The sequence below is a fragment of the Rhinolophus sinicus genome, chromosome 1 (genome assembly GCF_057876585.1).
Source record: "Rhinolophus sinicus isolate RSI-liver-muscle chromosome 1, RSI-T2T, whole genome shotgun sequence".
In the NCBI taxonomy this organism is placed as follows: domain Eukaryota; kingdom Metazoa; phylum Chordata; class Mammalia; order Chiroptera; family Rhinolophidae; genus Rhinolophus; species Rhinolophus sinicus.
In genome coordinates, this window is record NC_142501.1 from 178,553,257 (window position 1) to 178,571,442 (window position 18,186).

An 18,186-nucleotide genomic window follows, 5' to 3' on the forward strand; every position below is an offset into this window, starting at 1 on the left:
GGCTGGAATTGCCCCTCTGAATCTCTTCCTAGAAATGGGATTCAGAAAGCATGAGGGACTCCATCCAGCCACTTTGGGGACTTGGACAAGTTTTCCTTGTCATAGCTAGAGGTCTACTATGATATATATGAATACCTGTGTGTGTATATACATACATATACACCGGGGGTGCCAAAAAAAATGTATACACATTTTAAGAGAAGTTAACACTTTGGTCAGTGTTGCTCAAGCAGTAGTTCGCGGTAATCAGACGTGTCTGGACGCTGATGGTAACCACTTTGAGTACCTCTTGCAATTGCAGAAGTCAAACGTGACTTGTATTCATCTTTTGTTTTTGGTGTATATTAATACAGTTTCTTCCTTTCTTAAAATGTGTACACATGTTTTGGCACCCTCTGTATATGTATGTATATAGATGGTGACAAAAAATGTATACACATTTTAAGAAAGGAAAAAACAATATTAACATTGTAATACTCAATATATACTGATAACAAAAGATGAATACAAGTCATGTGTATACATTTTTCTGGCACCCCTGGTATATGTTTACTCAATCGGCCTGCTAGCATGTTAATAATAGACAATGCTAATTTGCTACAACCCCATATAGTTTCACACATAAGGAGAATCATCTAGGGTTCAGAAATGAAAGTTCTATCTACTGTAACACTATTTTGAGGTGATTAGTGGTGGTACAACTTAAAATTTAAAAATTTAAGCCCTAAAATTCAGAGTGATTCTTTTCTAATAGCGTACACATAGTATAAAAAAATTCAAAGGTGAACATACAAGACATAATAAAATTCAATGAAGTTTAGCTGAGTTTGAAAATCCTCACCACTCTCCCACATAAAGCGGTAAAATATGAAGACAGGCATTTAACACAGGCATGATGATGATTATTGAGCAGAAAAGCATCACCACCAGTTTTCCTTGAATGTCCCTCAGTACTTTGACTTTACAAGAAGGTAGATTGATTTTATTTAGCTCTCAAAGGTGAAAATGTTTTTGAATTTCCTTGTTGAGCAAAAGAAATTAAAGAGTGAAAGACTGAAAATTACAGCCCACCTATGTTTAATCATTAATAGTGAGCCCTTTGGTGAACTTAGGTCCTGATATTGGAGTTTGGAATCTGACCTTTCCTCAAAGATAAACATTATTGTTGCAGGTTCTGAAGAGGAGTATTTCCTCCTTGCCATCAGAAGAGTCCACTTCTCAGTGACTTCTTGCTGGGAACTGGATGCATTAGAGGGTGGCTAGTCAATATGATTCTTCTTGCTGTGCTTTTCCTCTGCTTCATTTCCTCATATTCAGCTTCTGTTAAAGGTAAGTTTGTATTGCCTTTTGCTAAACTTTAATTTTAATTGTTGAGGGGAAAGTGTGTGAGAGAGTGTGTGTGTGTGTGTGTGTGTGTGTGTAAATAGTGAAAGAGTTTCTAATTAAACCATCTTCAAAACCATGTAACTATGGAATGTTTGTGAAGGCATGACTAGGTTAGAATGAAAACCTAATTCAAATTCTTCCATACATTAAGGAAACAGAGGTTCCTTTTAGTTACAGTCCCTCAGATTAGTGGGCTTCTTGCTTCATTTTCTCACTTATGGTCTATTTTTAAAAGGGAGAAAATGATGCCAGCTATTGTTACCTGCTGCTGTTGGTCACTCACTGAGTGTAGCTCCTTCATTTGAGTTGTAAAAGAAGATTTTTAAAAATCAGTTCTTAAATTTCCTTCTAGTTGCTTAGCAATGTGACATCAAGAAGAGTTAGACCCAATGAGAAGGGCATTTGATTTGCCAAAGAATTATGTATGAAATGGTAAAGCATGTATTTAATTCCATTACTATTTAGAAGTGATAGAATTATCAAGTTAGTAAATTACAGAAAATAAAATTACATGATGTAGGTTTAAGAAAGAAGATTTATTATCTTTGGAAAAAGTGTTGCTAGTTATCGTTTCTATTTTAAGATAGAATTGATTTTAAAAAAACATGAATTGATACATTTCAGAGAAAAAACACAAAATACAAGTAGTATTTTCAAAAAGGTACATGAAATGTATTAATATGGAATCTTGTTTTAAATGAACATTTATACATTCCTTGGGTTCCTAAATGTTTCACCTGTAAAGTTATCACTTTTTAGCGTCTCTTAAGAGGGCCCACTGTCAAAGTCAATTGACCTAACGCATAACTTAGTATGATAAAGTCCAATTTTAATAACTGTGTACTCTAAGTAATTGATATAAAATAATTCATTGGTAAACTTCTAAACCAGTTTTTGGATAACTATGGCTTTTGATCAAAAAGTGAAGTTTGTCTCAAGATTTTTTTGCATGGAAAATTTCCATGTGAAGGAAAAAGATAATCTTTGTTATTGGAACAGTAAATGGAGGGCTAAATTTAAATTATTTCACCTAAGCAAACGATACTTTAGATTCTTGAACTAAAGACAATATTTTTCACCAATTTTCCAAAATGTTTAGTATTTAAAAATACAGTCCTTACTTGGATGACAAAATATTTAATGGGGAAAAAGTAAAGGTTTGTAAATTATATCTGACTAAGAATTATTACATAGAGAGCTTACTGTTTTATTATCTGTCAAATAAACTGTTGTGTATTTAAAATATGAGTGATTTATATGCCATAATATCAAACCTAATACCATGATTATTTTGAGAAAAATAATTGAGATATAGTAGTTACTGTAGGCTTTTTTTTCCCCCACTCTATAAATTAGAAAACTAGATAACCTGATATTTTCAAATACATGTATTTATAAAGATTTAAAAATACACACATGCACACGCACGCACACAACTGTCACACAGGTTTAGAAGATGACAGCTAGTGTTTGTTGTGTACAGCTCAGTGGTAAACCCAGATTTTTATAACCTGAAGCTTATGTAATTTCAGGGCCATGTTTGAGAAAAGATTACAAACACATGTTGTTCTTGTGAATGCTACTGAAAAAAGATACGGCATGTGTAACATTGTTAGCCCCTTCCAAGGTCGTGAAAGGAGCCTGGGCAAGTGAAGGCCCCAAACCTAGTCATTAGCTTCATGGTGTAAGCTGCTTATGCCAAATACCATAAATGAAAAGTACAGGACTTGACAGCTTTCTCTCTACCTAGATGTGATAACCTTTTGTATTCTAGTACCACGATGTCATTATTGATTCCTTGCCCTCTGTAATGATTGACATTTAATAAGCAAACTACTTGTGAAAAGTTTACTTTAAAATCAGATCATTATAAATAGTGGCAACCCGTGAATCACCTCAAAACTCATGTAAAATTTAATTGTTTTAGCAAACTGTTTAGCAAATTCCCAGATTTGGGTGGATGTTGAGTGCCAGTTGGACTGTGAAGAGAATGGAGGAGGGAACTAGGATTATATGGAAAAGGGTCTGTGTGGAAGAGATGCTGACTGTGAACATTTTAAAGACTCAAGTTTTCCCTACTTTTTCCACATCATATTTTGTACCGCTGGGTCTATTCTCAGTGCCTTCTTCGGGTTTTCTTTATAGTACTTCTGCTTTTGATAACACACATAAACTTACTATTTAATCTTGTCACCTATAAACATGAACTGTTTCTTCACTTCCAGTCTTTCTGTCAGTCTCTGGTCCTACTTATAATTTTCAGTTTATTCATATTAATCATCTTCCATTTTTTTCCCCACTTATCCTACTCTTTTACTTCCAGCCTTATAATTTTCTTATAATTTTAGAATCCTAAATCCCATTACCTGTCATTCTTATCACTATTGCATGTTTCTTTAAACTTCACCTTTAATTTACCTCCACTTTATCTTCTTGCTTAAGCCAGTTAACTGTACTATTACTGTATTCATCTAAGTTTGATGAATGAATATTTTCAGATATTTCTTAAACGGTTCAAAATGAAGAGCTTTGTTGTTTTTAAGTCATTTAAAAATTCTAGATGCACTTGAAAGGACACAATGAAGAGGTACTGACTCCTTTTGGGGCTAAAATTAATTTCTCTCCTGGTTTTATCTAACATCAGCTTCAAAAAGTGCTGTTCTGCATACTCTAAAGAGCAACACGCTAAGAAAGAAATTAAGTCAACAATATCAATAGAACATGACCCCATTGCCCAGTGTTGCCAGATCTCGGAGCAACATAAACAGAAAAATGTTTATCAAAGAAGAAAGGGTAACAGGGACGACACTACCACACAATGCACTTATTTGAACCATTTAGGCTTTTTAGCTCCTGTTAAAAGAGGTAGGAAAAAGTTTTAAGAGAACAAGTCTCATTCTTTCCTGTGCTTTATCACTTCCAAGTCATAGTTACAAACTGATCTACATTCTTCTAACTAGTAAAATAAAAATAAGAAAAAATGCACAACATGGTAGTTTGGAAAGCTTTGGAATTTAAGAAAGGCTACCTTCCTAAAAACTTTTCATAGTTATTTAAATCAGAAGACATATTTTTGTAGTCCACAAAACTTGGATTTCAGTATATTTAAATGTCAAATTCTGCATTATGTCTGCTATGTTGGGTTGAGCGCAAAGTCAGCTTTTTTTCCAGCTGTCATATAATGCTTACCTTTCAGAATTACTGTGAGGATTAGATAAGATGTATTTCCTTTATGCCTTATGTGGAATTTGGTAGGTGTCAATAAAAAAGGGCCTTTCTGGTCAAACTATCTTTCCTGGCCAGAAAGCCAACGCTTGAACCTGCAGCAGTGTCACCAGTTAAAACGTAGAAAAGGTAGAGAGGTAGGAGAGGCTAGAGGGAGTCACAGACTTCATCTCCTTCGAGGTTTGTCCTGACACTTTCTGCCTTCTGTATCTCACACCTGGAGTTCTACCTGACTTGGTGTTTGGACATAGTCTGGGTTGTGTGTGTGTGTGTCTATACACTCCCACACTTCTTTCTTCTGGCTTTTCCAGATTCCTACTGCTTGTTTCCTCATCCTCTGTCTTGGAAAGTTTGTCAGGTTGTATAATTTCACCACCCATCTTACTCAAACTCTTAAGTCTATGCAAAGGTCCCTCCTAGTCTTCATGCCACCCATAGGTACCTATTAAACCTCGTCTCCTTCTGCTGTGTCTTTCCCTTACTCAATTTCAGCCTTTTTGGCCTCCCTGCCATTCCTCCATTACACCTGCATGAACTCTTCTCAGGGCCTTTCAACTTACTCCCTTTGTGGGGAGGATGGCAAGGTAGGAGTGTGGGATGAGGGGAAGGAAATACTCTTCCCCCAGATATCCATGTGGTTAGCCTAAAGCCTTTGTCCAGAATCTAACCTTCTCACAAAGGTCTTTCCTTCAGTATCTCCATTCCCTTTTCTGTTTCATTTTTCTTCATATAGTTACGTAATTTATAAATATATAAGCTTATTGTCCATCTCCTCCTCGTTTAAATATGAACTGTACAAAGATAGACAATTTGTCTGTTTGTTAACTGGTGTACTCCAGAGCCTAGAAAGGTGCCCACCACCTAGTGGGTGCTCACTACATCTTTGTTGAATGAATGAATAAATGAATGAATTCCTAGCTCACTCCCTAGGAATAGAAAAGAGTTTTACTTAAAGTTTTCGATGTGTATAGTATAGGTAAGAGCATGATCTCTAGAGCCAGACAGCCTGGGTTCACGTCCTGATTCCACAACTATCTGAATAATCATGGATAAAATGTGTAATCTCTGTGCCCCTTGACTTCCCTATCTACGAAATGAGATTAATAATGGTACCTACTCCATTAGGTTTTTGTGAAGATTCAATAAGTTAATATACATAAAACACTTCATTTATTAGAGACAATGTATTATGACTATTTTTTCCTCAGGGCAGTAGGTGTTGTAGTAGGTAATGGAGACAGTAGATGGCAAAGATTTTTCAGAGTTTTTTTTTTTTAACTTTTGACTTTGCAAAGTAATTTCACTTCCTTTTTCAGCTGCCTCACTTCTGGCCTAGTCATCTCAACCTCCTCCATGTCCCTGCCCTCTTATGAATATTTCTTGAGGGGGAGAAAAATGTTGTGGTGGCCTAGTATCATTGACTAGGCAATGCAACCTCATTAGTGCTGAGGAACAATATAGACTGAAATCTTTTCTGACTACCTCCTGAGAGCTAGAGATAGAAAACATACAAAAAAGAGTTTGTATAACCATAAACTTCAAGTCATCTCTAGGAAAGACTTGATCCTACTCTTATATATATATTTTTTGGGGGTTAAATTAAACTGAATTGAAGAGTGTGTGAACTCCTCCATATGTCATTTTTTTTGGCTCACAGTACTGACATGTATCCTATTAAACATTAAATTGCCCTGCCGAATTAAAGTCTGTGCTAAGGTTTTATGTGAAACATTCTTTTATTCAGAAAGAGCTATTTTAAATTTACATGTGTGTAGCCTTGAAGTGCACCTTTGTACTAAAAGTTTACTGATTAAATGAACAGAATAAATTTCATTAGAGGGATATTCTTCAAATATTCATTCCAAATATCCAATTTAAGGAATTGTCTTCTAACCTCTAAAATTACTTTGGCATTGATCCATTGCATTTAAATGATATGTTAATTACTAATTATTTTGATTAATTTTACAAAGCAATCCCAGGCTGAACATCTACTTAAAATTGTATTCATTATACTTTAATCCAGCTGGGGTGGAAAAAATCATATGCATATAATTAAAAGCAATATAATGACGTTTAAAAAAATATATTTTGTAGTCAACCAGGGCAATATTTAGATAATCTGATTGATCAGGGATACAAGCTAAGGTTTCTGAAATAGAAGCTTATTTGTTTGTTAGTTTTTGTTGCTAAAGCCAATGATTTTAGCAAATGGAGAAGTAGAACTATCTTTCATTCAGCAAATATTTATTAAGCTCCCACTTGGCACCACTGTGCTACATGAGGAATGCATTGGTGGCAAGAAAACATAGTCTCTGGCCTGATGGATGCCTGACAACTAAGACTTGACTTGTGTCACTATCTTTATGCAGGTCACACAACTGGTCTCTCATTAAATAATGACCGACTGTACAAACTCACATACTCCACTGAAGTTTTCCTTAATCGGGGCAAAGGAAAACTGCAAGACAGTGTGGGTTACAGAATTTCATCCAATGTGGACGTCGTCTTACTATGGAGAAATCCTGATGGTGATGATGACCAACTGATCCAAATCACGGTGGGCATTTTCTACCAGAAAGCGGCAAACGTTACATGTCAGCAAAGTCTCTGAGAAGTATACCATTTGACAGCTCTTGTGTTCTTAGTTGTATTTCCATTTAGTTTCTCTATCACTAAAGTAAGTAGACCTACAGTTTTGAAGTTATTGCTAATCAGAAGTGATCTGACCTTTCCAAATTGTTGAAGTAGGCAAAAGAAGGCGTATGCTGGTGAGTAACTGGAGTGTGATGTCCAGTTCTTTATGTCATGTTAATAAGCACGTTAAACTAAAATCCATTTGAAATGTTTTGGGTGTGAGGAGTGAAGAGTCCATGTCATGTGAAAAACAGTTGAGGCCACTCTAACTGAAAGAAAAGGTAAATTGGGACCTCCCAATTTTCCTGAGTTTCTTGAAAAAAAACACGGTGGAATTACCAATGAAGGGGTGAACTTATTCTGTATTCTTCCTGAGGAAAGAACCAGGTGCTCCTCTGCATGGCAGTGTTTGGCCACTTATGATGCTTTAGATTTATGGGTTGAGAAAGGAGGTCAAATGCCTTTGGGATCTCAACCACTTTTACTATATGATGATTCCATATTTGCTTTTCAATGACCCAAAAGCAATAGATTTCTTTAGTAAAGTCAGTTATTCCTCTACATGTTCGTGTGAAATAAGTATACAGGACCAAAATTTACTTCATTGTAACTGAGAAGTAGTTGCTGTTATATTTTATAATGAGGTGTCTTTGCAATACATTTAACAAGTGATCTTTGCTTCTTTGGATGTCTCTTAACAGCTGTTATATTTTCCAAGTTGGATCAAAACTTCATCTACCTCTCTGAGCCATTTCTCAATAGAACAGTATTCCGCAGAAAACATTCTGTACCTCCTTGTTCAATAATCAGATTGTTCATGTTTAACTTCATATATACAGATGAAGTACAACGGGTCAGGATTTCTTTCCAACAAATGGTACAGAGAGTGAATATATCAGGCAAATAGCAACAGTTCAAAATGAATGAGAAATGTGACAATGGCATAAAAGAGCCATCTTCTAGTCACAATTATTACAAACTTGAAGTCACGTATTTCTTTTAGTATCAGTATTTTTGCATAATTCAAAAAGCTAATTTTTGAATACCTTCTCCATTCTTTTAAAGTTGATGGCTAGACCCTCTTAGTCATGAATTGAAAAACAACAGAAGAAATTATGGCCAACCCTGTTCATTGCTTTACCATTTTATTTTCTAAGAGACTCTGATGATATAGAAAGATTTTCTAATATGTTTCTCTCCATGATTCCAGATACAGGATGTAAATGTCGAAAATGTGAATCAGAAGAGGGGAGATAAGAGCATTTTCAAAGGAAAAAATCCATCCAAAATCATAAGAAAAGAAAACCTGGAAGCTTTACAAAGACCTATGCTCCTTCATCTAGTCCATGGAAAGGTAAAAGTGACTTTGGGGGTCCCACATCTTCTTTTCTCCAATTTCATAATTTTCTTTCCTTCAGGAGAAATTATTTTCAGGTGATTATGCTGTCGCTACTTTCATGGTAAATAAAATTATTTTCAAGAATTAAATAAATAGAGATTCTAATTTTTTCAAAAGTAAATCAAGGCATTCAATTCACTTAATTTTCTAGCCGTCTATGTTTCCTATTTTTATGAAATTCTTTATAATAGAACCAAGTATTTCTTTATTGATAAGAGAGATTATTAAAAGTGTCATTCTTATTACATTAGAAAGGATTAGAAAGATATTGTAACAAAATTTCATCACAGATGATTGGATAAATTCAGGAAAGTAGACAAATTATGAGAATTAAATTATCTAACTTAGATAAGTGATGTTAAAAGTGATATAAACTTGTTAGAGGAATATCAATATCTGGCTAGAGTACAAAACTGAAGATTTTGAAAGGATATGGCATTTCTAAGGTAGAGTTGATTTTTTAAAAAAGCGTTGAGAGATTATTTTAAAAGTATGACTTTGAAAAGCATTTTATATATTAAGGTAATGAATGAATGCTATAGTCATTTGAAAATTAGCTCAGAAAATTCTGTAAGTGTACATTACTTATAGTTTGATTTTAGTCTATTAAAATGGTCTAAATATGTTTGGAATTGAGAAGCAGTTGTGATCAATGAATTAGGCATCACATATGTGGGTTTATAAAAAGTATAGGTGTTACATTGATATGCTTAAAAATGCGTTAGTAAAGATGAAAAGTCAATTTTAGGAACTAAAGTAGAAAAATAGAAAGGGACTCTTATAGTTAAAACTCTACATGTCTCTAAAATTTCTCTAGATTCAGAATTTCTAGATCCAAAATAAAGCTGAAAACAAATACTTTAAAATATAAATTTCAGACATATAATATACTTCTCATCATGATGCACGATTTTACATAAAGTACTACAAAGGGACTCACACGAAGGATTATTGTGTGGCCACCTATCCTACAACCAAATATGAAATTACCATTTCAAAAATGCTTCTCTTTCCACTTGTCAAAATGCTTACCACGCTTCAGGTTTTGCCCGCAGGACCTTTCTTCCAGGAAGTTCACACTCTTCTAGCCAGTCGGAAATAACCAGTCCTCTTTAGAACCCTCTTGCACTTTGTAGTTTATTCATGGTCCTGTCACTTTCCTTTTGATCATTTGTGTTCATTGCTAGATTATGGTTTCAGTAGAGAAAATTCCCATTTCTTGTTATATTCCAGCCCTCCACTCACCTTCATGCCCTTCCACTGTCTTCCTCCCCACAACACCCAGAACGATGCCTTGCACGGACTGACTTGGTGTCGCAGGGAACTTTTCCCAACATTCTCTCAAACCCTGTACTCCCCTGGGCTTGTTTCTATCTAAGCACTTATCACAGTGTACTGTAATCCTCTCTTTATTTCTCTGCCATTCACAGTCAGAGTAGACTTCTCATGGGCAACAATTTTGTCTTTATATATTCAGCACCTTGTTCATAGTGGGAAGGCAGTAAATGTTTGTAAACTAAAGGAATGAACAAATAAGTTATATGGAGGTAAAATGAGTTGGACTTTGAGAAAGGCTTTGCTAACTTTACTGTTTGCTTCATAATAACTAAAATGTAGAGCACTCAATTCCTGGACTGACTGAAGACATTCCATGAATTATCTCTTTTATCCTCCGTATAGGCATAGGAAGCAGTTGCTGCTTTATCATCCTCTTTAACAGATGAGGAAACCAAAGTTAAGAGAAGTAAAGAAACTTGCCTAGGGTCAAACAACTGGCAAGTGGTAGAACTGAGATTTAGAACAGAGGGTCTAAATTTAGAATCTATGCTGGAAACCACTATGTTATACTATCTTCTAGCTGGAAAGTGTTTGGGAAAATGCTACCTCTTTGGTTGACTTATAATGTTCCTATATTATTCTTCACCATATCTGTTAACTCACTTGATTTTCATATGGCACAGCTTTGTTAACAACACCAAATACTATTATTTCCTTCTCTGGCCTTCCAATGTGGCAAAATACTCGAGCCCATAAATTATTAATTGCATTTATAGTCTTAATGACAACCAATCATTTTATAGCCCCTTGGATAGCAGTTGAGTACAAAGTCTTTTGTTACACACACACAAATGACTCAGTGTCCTCACTGTTCAAAGGCTGGGTTGGAGCTGCCACATCATTATTTCAGTGACTCCAATATGCCAATTATACAGGAGCTATGACTTGTGGTAATTTATTATAGCCACAGGTTAAAGTGCATCGTACTACTATCTTTCAATGATACGATAAAGTACTTTGGAAAAAACATGTCCCTGAGGACTAAGAAACTATGTAAAATCACTGAGAGCTACATGACTCTCAGAAAGATCATTATTTAAACTCCCACTTCAGCTTACTACGAGAGAGATTATGAAAGGAAACACTGAACTGCTGCTGATCAACAGTTTCCTTGAAGAACGTTTTCTACCCAAGGCTCAAATTAAGTTTTACGGCCTGAAATTTCTTTGATTTCAAGGATGTTCATCAACACGTATTTTTTGTCTTTCCTGAGCCCCTGTTTTAAGCTCCTATATTTACACTACAAACGAGAGCCCATTAAAATACGTAGATACATCTTTTTTCCCTACCCTCTCATCTCCTCTGTGTGTATTTGGACATGACTCTAGTTTTGTCTACAAATCGTAAATGAAGTTGTAAACATGACAGTTTTCTGGTTAAGTTGATTAACACTGACAACCAAAAGATGCCTCAAGTTATAGCAGGAATTCTTTCTCGGCATGAAATGCTAATCCAGTTAACTGGATATTTACCAGATTTCCATTTCTGGTTTTCACTGTTAGTATTGATTAAATAGACCATGTGGCTGCTGAGTCAGCCTTTTATTTTGTTATTTCTAGCCATTGATTTGCTTTCTGAATCTGGCAGTGTGGCTTCTGTACACACACACTGAACCTCCAAAATAAATGTGACACCTTGAAAATGTAGTTTTTCATATATTTTTTCACTTGTCTGTTTTCCAGGGTGCCATTTCCTAGCTCTGTTCTGTCTTAGATACATATCACAGACACGTTTAGAGACATAACTCCAGCTGAGTAGACCAAATAAAATGACTAATCTCTGTTTACTGGGATCCTTCTTGTTTAATTTTGTGGTTTGTCCAGTTGATGGAATTTTGCTTTCTCTTATTCTTAAAGAATGTGTAAATTAAGGGAATTGTATAGAACCATTTTCTCCCTAAGGAAAAAATATGGATAATCCCTACTGATTACAAAGGGAAATGGACCTTCAAAATTTGGCTGGAAGAGGCACTTCATCTTTTTCCCCACAACTCACCCATCTCTCTCTATGTTTGGTTTCCGTGGGTTAAAGTCTGAGTTTGTAACTAGGTTGTGCCACTGCCTCTCTCTGGAAGCTCTGGCGACTATGAATTTAGATAAGAGTCCTGTGCTCTCAGATATTCAGAACTCATTTCAAACTGAATGAAGAAATCAGTTTTATAGCCTGAATATAATAAAACTTACTCAGTTCCTGTTGTGAAATAATGAATTTAAGATTACTGCTGTGACAGCACATGGATTGAACTGCAAAGTTCTGACTGTATTATTTTTTTTTCATTATTGAAGACCTGCTCAATTCTAACAGTTTTGCAACTTAGCTAATTTGGATACCAGTGCTGTCTTCACTTTGGATCTCAGTGGTCTGCGCTAAGGGGACAGAATTTATGCCCCAAAGGTACCAGTCATACAAAGGGAAGGTAGCAATCAAGGAAAAAGAGAGTTGTCCAGTTTTGTAGTTCTAGGGTAATCATAAAAACTAATAGAAAGAATGAAAAAGAAATTTTCTTTATGTCTCACAGTTTACATTGTTTAGCCTGCCAGGAAAAAAAAAATGTCTCTAACACCATTTTCTTAGTGACCTAGTGGTCAATATCAAAATTAGATCCATGGAAATGGGCCAGAAATAGAAAAGTACTTAGTCTTATGCATAGTCCAAGGATGAAATCTGAGAACTAGGTTTCCTGACATTTTAGATCAAACTTTATAAAGAGTTCAGGCACATTTTGTAGCCTAGAAGGAAAGTGAGAATACCGGTGATGGTACAAGTATTTTCACTTGATGGCTGTTCTTGCTTTCTAAAGTAATTAAGACTCAGGCTAACATCGTCACAGTCCATAGGCATGTGAGCATTGCCACTGAGTGAGCCCTTCTGACTGTACTTGGGTGCAAGCGATCCAGTTATGAACCTCTAATAGTCATGATATCTGGAAATATCATACTCCCAAATATTTGAAAAGGAAGTTACACTGTAATTCCTAAAAAGTAAGAAGACCCAGTTTACAAAACTCAGCTTTGGATCTGAGACATTGTCAGTGATTTGTTTGAGGAAGATACCATGGATTTTCAGATGCTGAGGTCACAATTCCAATTCCTTTTTAACCTGGACAAGCACAGTTCCAACATTTATAGATTTGTCCAGTATCATGACTAAAATTGATTGTCGCTGGATAAAGTACCTAGTAAATCTGTCACTAGGCAGAGTATATGTGGAAAATAAAAACAGGGATTTGAGACGTTTGGAATATTTAGGAAAAATATTCTCTTTTTCTAAGGGTATGAGAGAGTTTCCACGTAGGATGAATTGTTCAGATTGGTATTAATTGAATTCATTGCGTAATTAATGAACTTTCTGTTTTACTTGAGAAGTTGTGGTTGGCTTTCAAGAAAAATAGGAAGGCATTCAGGATATTTCTGGTAGAAGTGCTCAGCTATAATTACCATAGACCTTGGGAATTTTTAGAGAAGCTCCATCCATCCCCTATTTCTAAATCGTGTGATGTGTTTGGAGTTAATATAGGGTGAAAAATGACAGACTGCTTTCCAGAAAATTCTCTTTGTATTTTTATCCTTGTTTCTTAAACATGAGCTAAATTACCCCTGTGCCTATAATATCAAGGTTGAAATAAAACCATGATATGCCAGTTACTACTGCAGTCACCCTCCTCATTCCAACCTCTTTTTCCTGCCTTCTAACGGGCAACTCAAAGCAGTCCCTGGAGCAGGCCGTGCAATGGTAGCAATCTCCACCTGAAATCTTCCAACTTTCACTATCTCCTCAGATCTAAGGCCAATGTGAATGCTCTGGAGGGCCACAGAAAGTCCAATGTGGAATTTTTTCCATGGGCATTATGGCCATGCCTGGGTCCTTATCATGGCCCTTTGTGGCTATGTTATCTTAGCAGTGTCCAGAGTGGTGATTGCTATGCTCTTCCAAAACCCTATTTCTCTGCTGTTATTTTAACCGCTGGTTAGTTTTTGTTTCAAGCAGAGTTACAGGTAGAGAACATATTGACATGTTCAAAGAGACTGTTCCTGATTTCTCTTCCTTGGGCAATCCTTGTTTTCACAGAAATCCCAGCCTAAACCAGTGTTCTCTTTCCTTCCGTATGTTATGCCCATCATGTTCAGAACCTTCATTGTCAGTCTCCCAAAATTTCATATTCTGATGGTCCAGCTTCTTATGCATAGAAATTTAAATAGCTTCTTTTCACAACAAAAGATATCCCAGCTTTGGAGTAACAAATCCCTTTCTCCCAGAATTGGTAGGGGTAAGAATCTGACCTTTCCTGCCGCTTATTTAACCAAAGATGATAAGCGATGCATTTTTGCTTCATTTATGTTTGTCTTTTTTTTCCCCCTTAGGTCAAAAACTTCTACTCATATCAAAATGAGCCAGTTGCCATAGAAAATCTCAAGAGAGGCCTGGCTAGCCTATTTCAGATGCAGTTAAGCTCTGGAACCACCAATGAGGTACTTAACTAATATTAAAAATCCAGAGTCTTATTTGTCAATAGAGTTACCAAAATTGTTCGTATGGATTTCTACTTGCAGAAAGTCAGTAAAATGTTACTACAATGATAATGATCAGAAAAGGTAAGTTGGGTCTTACCTTTTGTAATGTAAGTAAAGTCTTATTTACATATGTCATTTACACCAATGTGTACTCAGATACAGGGTAAAGAGAGTTCGACTCAGTTATACTAAGAAGACCTATAGAACGACTGAAGGATAGAGGTGCAGAAAACCTTGGGGAGAGTTTTAGTGGCATCACTGTGCATCCCTATCCCATGGGGAGAGTATTAAAAATATAGATTCCCAGGATTCACTGCAGAGCTTCTGACTGAATAGATTAAGGAGGACCTGAGCATCTGTATTTTAAATTTTCTCAGACAATTTGGATGCATTGCCAGTTTGGGGACCCATTGGTCTATGCCAATCCTCATCATTTTACAAAGAAACTGAGGTTAAACTAGAGAAGTTCAGTGGTTCCCCCAGTACCACACCTGGAATCAAAAGCAGAGCTGAATCTGAATTCAGACAGCCCAGGAATGGGTGAGGAAAATCTGATAGAGGGCCTAGCCAAGGAAATGTTAGTTAGCTTGCTACAATGAAGGCTGGGTGTGGTGCTGGCAGAGTCTAGCGGGAAGGTTTAGAGAAGCTAAACAGTCTGTATTGGGATACACCTGCGTACACTCCATTTGCTGATGTGACTTATAATAAATTGAATTAATCCAACATATTTTTAAAGATTTCTAGTTATACTCAGCTAGTCAAAGTGCACACACATGTACACACTGACACACACTCTCACACACATAGCGTAGGTATAACATTAAAAGTCAACTCCTCTTGCCACATAATTACCCATTTACCAGAGGTTTTGATTGGGACCAGACTATTTGTCCAATTCTTATTAGACATTAGAGAGAAGTAGAAAATCCTTTATTATTCCCTGGGCAATAAGAAGGCACTAGTAAGACTCAGCCAGAGGATGGAAAAGAACCCACATGCTGCAGGAAACACTGAGTTCTTTCTGTCTTCCTATCTTGTCAGCCTGGACAAAAAAGCAGCCCCCCCCCCCCCCCCCCCGTGACATATTAGGGACCGAGATTTTCAAGCCAATTCCCACTGGAATTCACATGGTCCATGTGAGAATCCCCAAAATTATACCTTGACTTTTATTTTTAGGTAGACATCTCTGGGGATTGTAAAGTAACCTACCAGGCTCATCAAGACAAAGTGACCAAAACTAAGGCCTTGGATTCATGCAAAATAGAAAGGCCTGGATTTACAACCCGAAATCAGGTATGATTGATAACCATTTCTTCGAAGCATCCAAATGATTGCATTTTGTAGAAATTAATTTAAAATAATAGAAGAATAAGGTAATGATATCATTTGGGAACATTTGTAATTTTTAGTTTAGGGTATAGTTTCACATAATATCAAACGAATAGGCTCATTTTAGTATGTTATAAGTTTGAATGGTGGGGGAGAGTGTAAAGGGGAAGCACCTTTGAAAATTAAAAGATAAAAAAAAAAAAAAATTAAAAGATAATTTAGTATTTGACTTAATCCAAACATAAAAAGCTGATTATATTTTACAACTTCATTTATTTATTTATTTATTTATTTATTTATTTATTTATTTATTTACTTACTTACTTACTTACTTACTTACTTACTTACTTATTTAGGTCTTGGGTGTCACCTCAAAAGCCACGTCTGTCACTACCTATAAGATAGAAGATAGCTTTGTTATAGCTGTGCTGGCAGAAGAGATACACGCTTTTGGGCTGAATTTTCTACAAACCATTGCAGGCAAAATAGTATCAAAGTAAGACAATGCTGAAATTTTAATTTTCTTTACTCTTCTTTAATATATTTTTATACTTGGTTTTTAAATGTATATAGTGCTTCCTCATTTTGACTGTGAGCTCCTTGAAAGCAATGATTATATCTTGCTCATCTTTTATTTTTCACATTATCTACAACAATTATGGCATATAGTAAATACTTAATGTTTTTTTAATAGAATTTCATTAAAAATTAATTGTTCACTGAATAGAATTTAAATTTTAAAAAGACAATCTACTTGATTCATTCTATTTTATTTTCTAATTTCTCTGTCAAATGTTTTCAATGTTAGGGTTAAAAGTGGTGGCATTTGGATGTTCTCTCTTCAGGATTTTTTTGTTGTTGTTAATACACACATACAAAGTTTCATAGTAAAATGTGTGACAGAATTTTTGACGTGATTTATAGTACTTACATATTCAAGCTTGTTATTTCAATTTGAGAAAAGTTCTCTGGTCAGAATAGTTCTCACAGGCTTAAGAACTGGAATTTTAAATCTAAGAGTATGTGTTATTTTCAGATTTTAATTTAGAAGAACATTTTCTAGTCTTAAATGTGTTATATCTTAAGCCATTGCTTCTCAATATTTCCTCTGAAGTAGCCCTCATGTCAGAGGGGAATGAATGTAAAACCTGGGAGAAGTGCCTTACACCATAAATTCTTGAAATTGTATTGAAGTCTCTCTGGGGTAGAATTTTGTATTCTATGGTTTTCATATATTTTCATATAAATTAATATTTTAAATTACTTATCAGGTCTATTAGGTTTCCATTGCTCTATAACAAACCACTCCAAATTTAGTAGTGGAAAAAGCAACATTCGTTTTATTATTCTCTCCCATAATTCTGGGGCTTGCCCTGGCCTCCTAGACAAGCCTTGCTTGGTGTCTGTTATACAGTTGCAGATAGTCACTGACCAGAGCTGGTTCAAAGGATGCTCTCTCATTTCTCTGGTGTCTGGGTTGGGAAGACACAAATTATTGAAGCTCTTCATGCATTTCTGTTTATCTCCACGTGGTGTTTCTTACCTGGCAGCTCAGGTCTCCAAAGGTACATGTGCTTCTAGCACGCCTGACAAAAGCTGAATTCTCTTTTATGACTTAGCCTTACCAGTCACATAGTGTCAATTCATCTATTAGTTGGGACAGTCACAGAGTTCTGCCCAGTCTCAAGTAGAGGGATGTAGCCTCTTATTTCTTGATGGGAAAGAGACAAAGTTCTAAAAGAGCATATAAGACAAAAATATTAGTGAGGCTATTTTTGGCAAATAAGATTTCCTAATTGTCTTAGTTAATAAATAACATATGAGTATGGTTGCATTGAAGATATCATTTTCAGGAAGCTGGGCTAAATTCAAAAGAGGTGACATTACATATCTTGTTCAGCATCTAGGCAAATTGGCTTCCCTGAATTCTCTCGTCATTATATTTTGAAAATCCAGAGTTAAATTTTCAATCATTAAATAACATTCTGCTCTAGAAAGATGTCATAATTGTCTTGAGGTTTCTGTTACTGCTGGAGATGTCATAGCTTGAAAGACATGAGAGACTTAAACAACTTGAATAAATTAGTATCTTGTTTGAAAAAAAAAGCAATTAGTAGCTTCTTCACTCAATAGAATGCTGCTCATGTGATATTTCTCTTCCTTGATTATACAGACAGAAACTAGAGCTGAAGACCACTGAAGCAGGCCCAAGACTGATACCTGGAAAGCAAGTTGCCACCGTAATTAAAGCAGTTGATTCAAAGTACGAGGCCCTTCCCATTGTGGGGCAGGTCTTCCAGAGCGAGTGTAAAGGGTGCTCTTCTGTAAGTGTGAACAATTGTGTTGTGTGGCCAATTATGG

The 18,186-nt window shown here is 35.7% G+C and overlaps 1 protein-coding gene across 1 annotated transcript in view; it reads left to right on the top strand.

Moving 5' to 3' along the window:
* The window catches only part of MTTP (microsomal triglyceride transfer protein), a 52,832-nt gene that overhangs the window by 7,523 nt on the left and 27,123 nt on the right, over positions 1-18,186 (top strand). The window contains exons 3-9 of the mRNA XM_019757656.3: positions 1,172-1,329; positions 6,984-7,171; positions 8,459-8,602; positions 14,347-14,454; positions 15,673-15,789; positions 16,182-16,321; positions 17,999-18,149. Of these exons, the coding sequence (XP_019613215.1) occupies positions 1,269-1,329; positions 6,984-7,171; positions 8,459-8,602; positions 14,347-14,454; positions 15,673-15,789; positions 16,182-16,321; positions 17,999-18,149 (909 nt within the window). The 5' untranslated portion in view covers positions 1,172-1,268. The remainder of the gene's footprint in view (positions 1-1,171; positions 1,330-6,983; positions 7,172-8,458; positions 8,603-14,346; positions 14,455-15,672; positions 15,790-16,181; positions 16,322-17,998; positions 18,150-18,186) is intronic.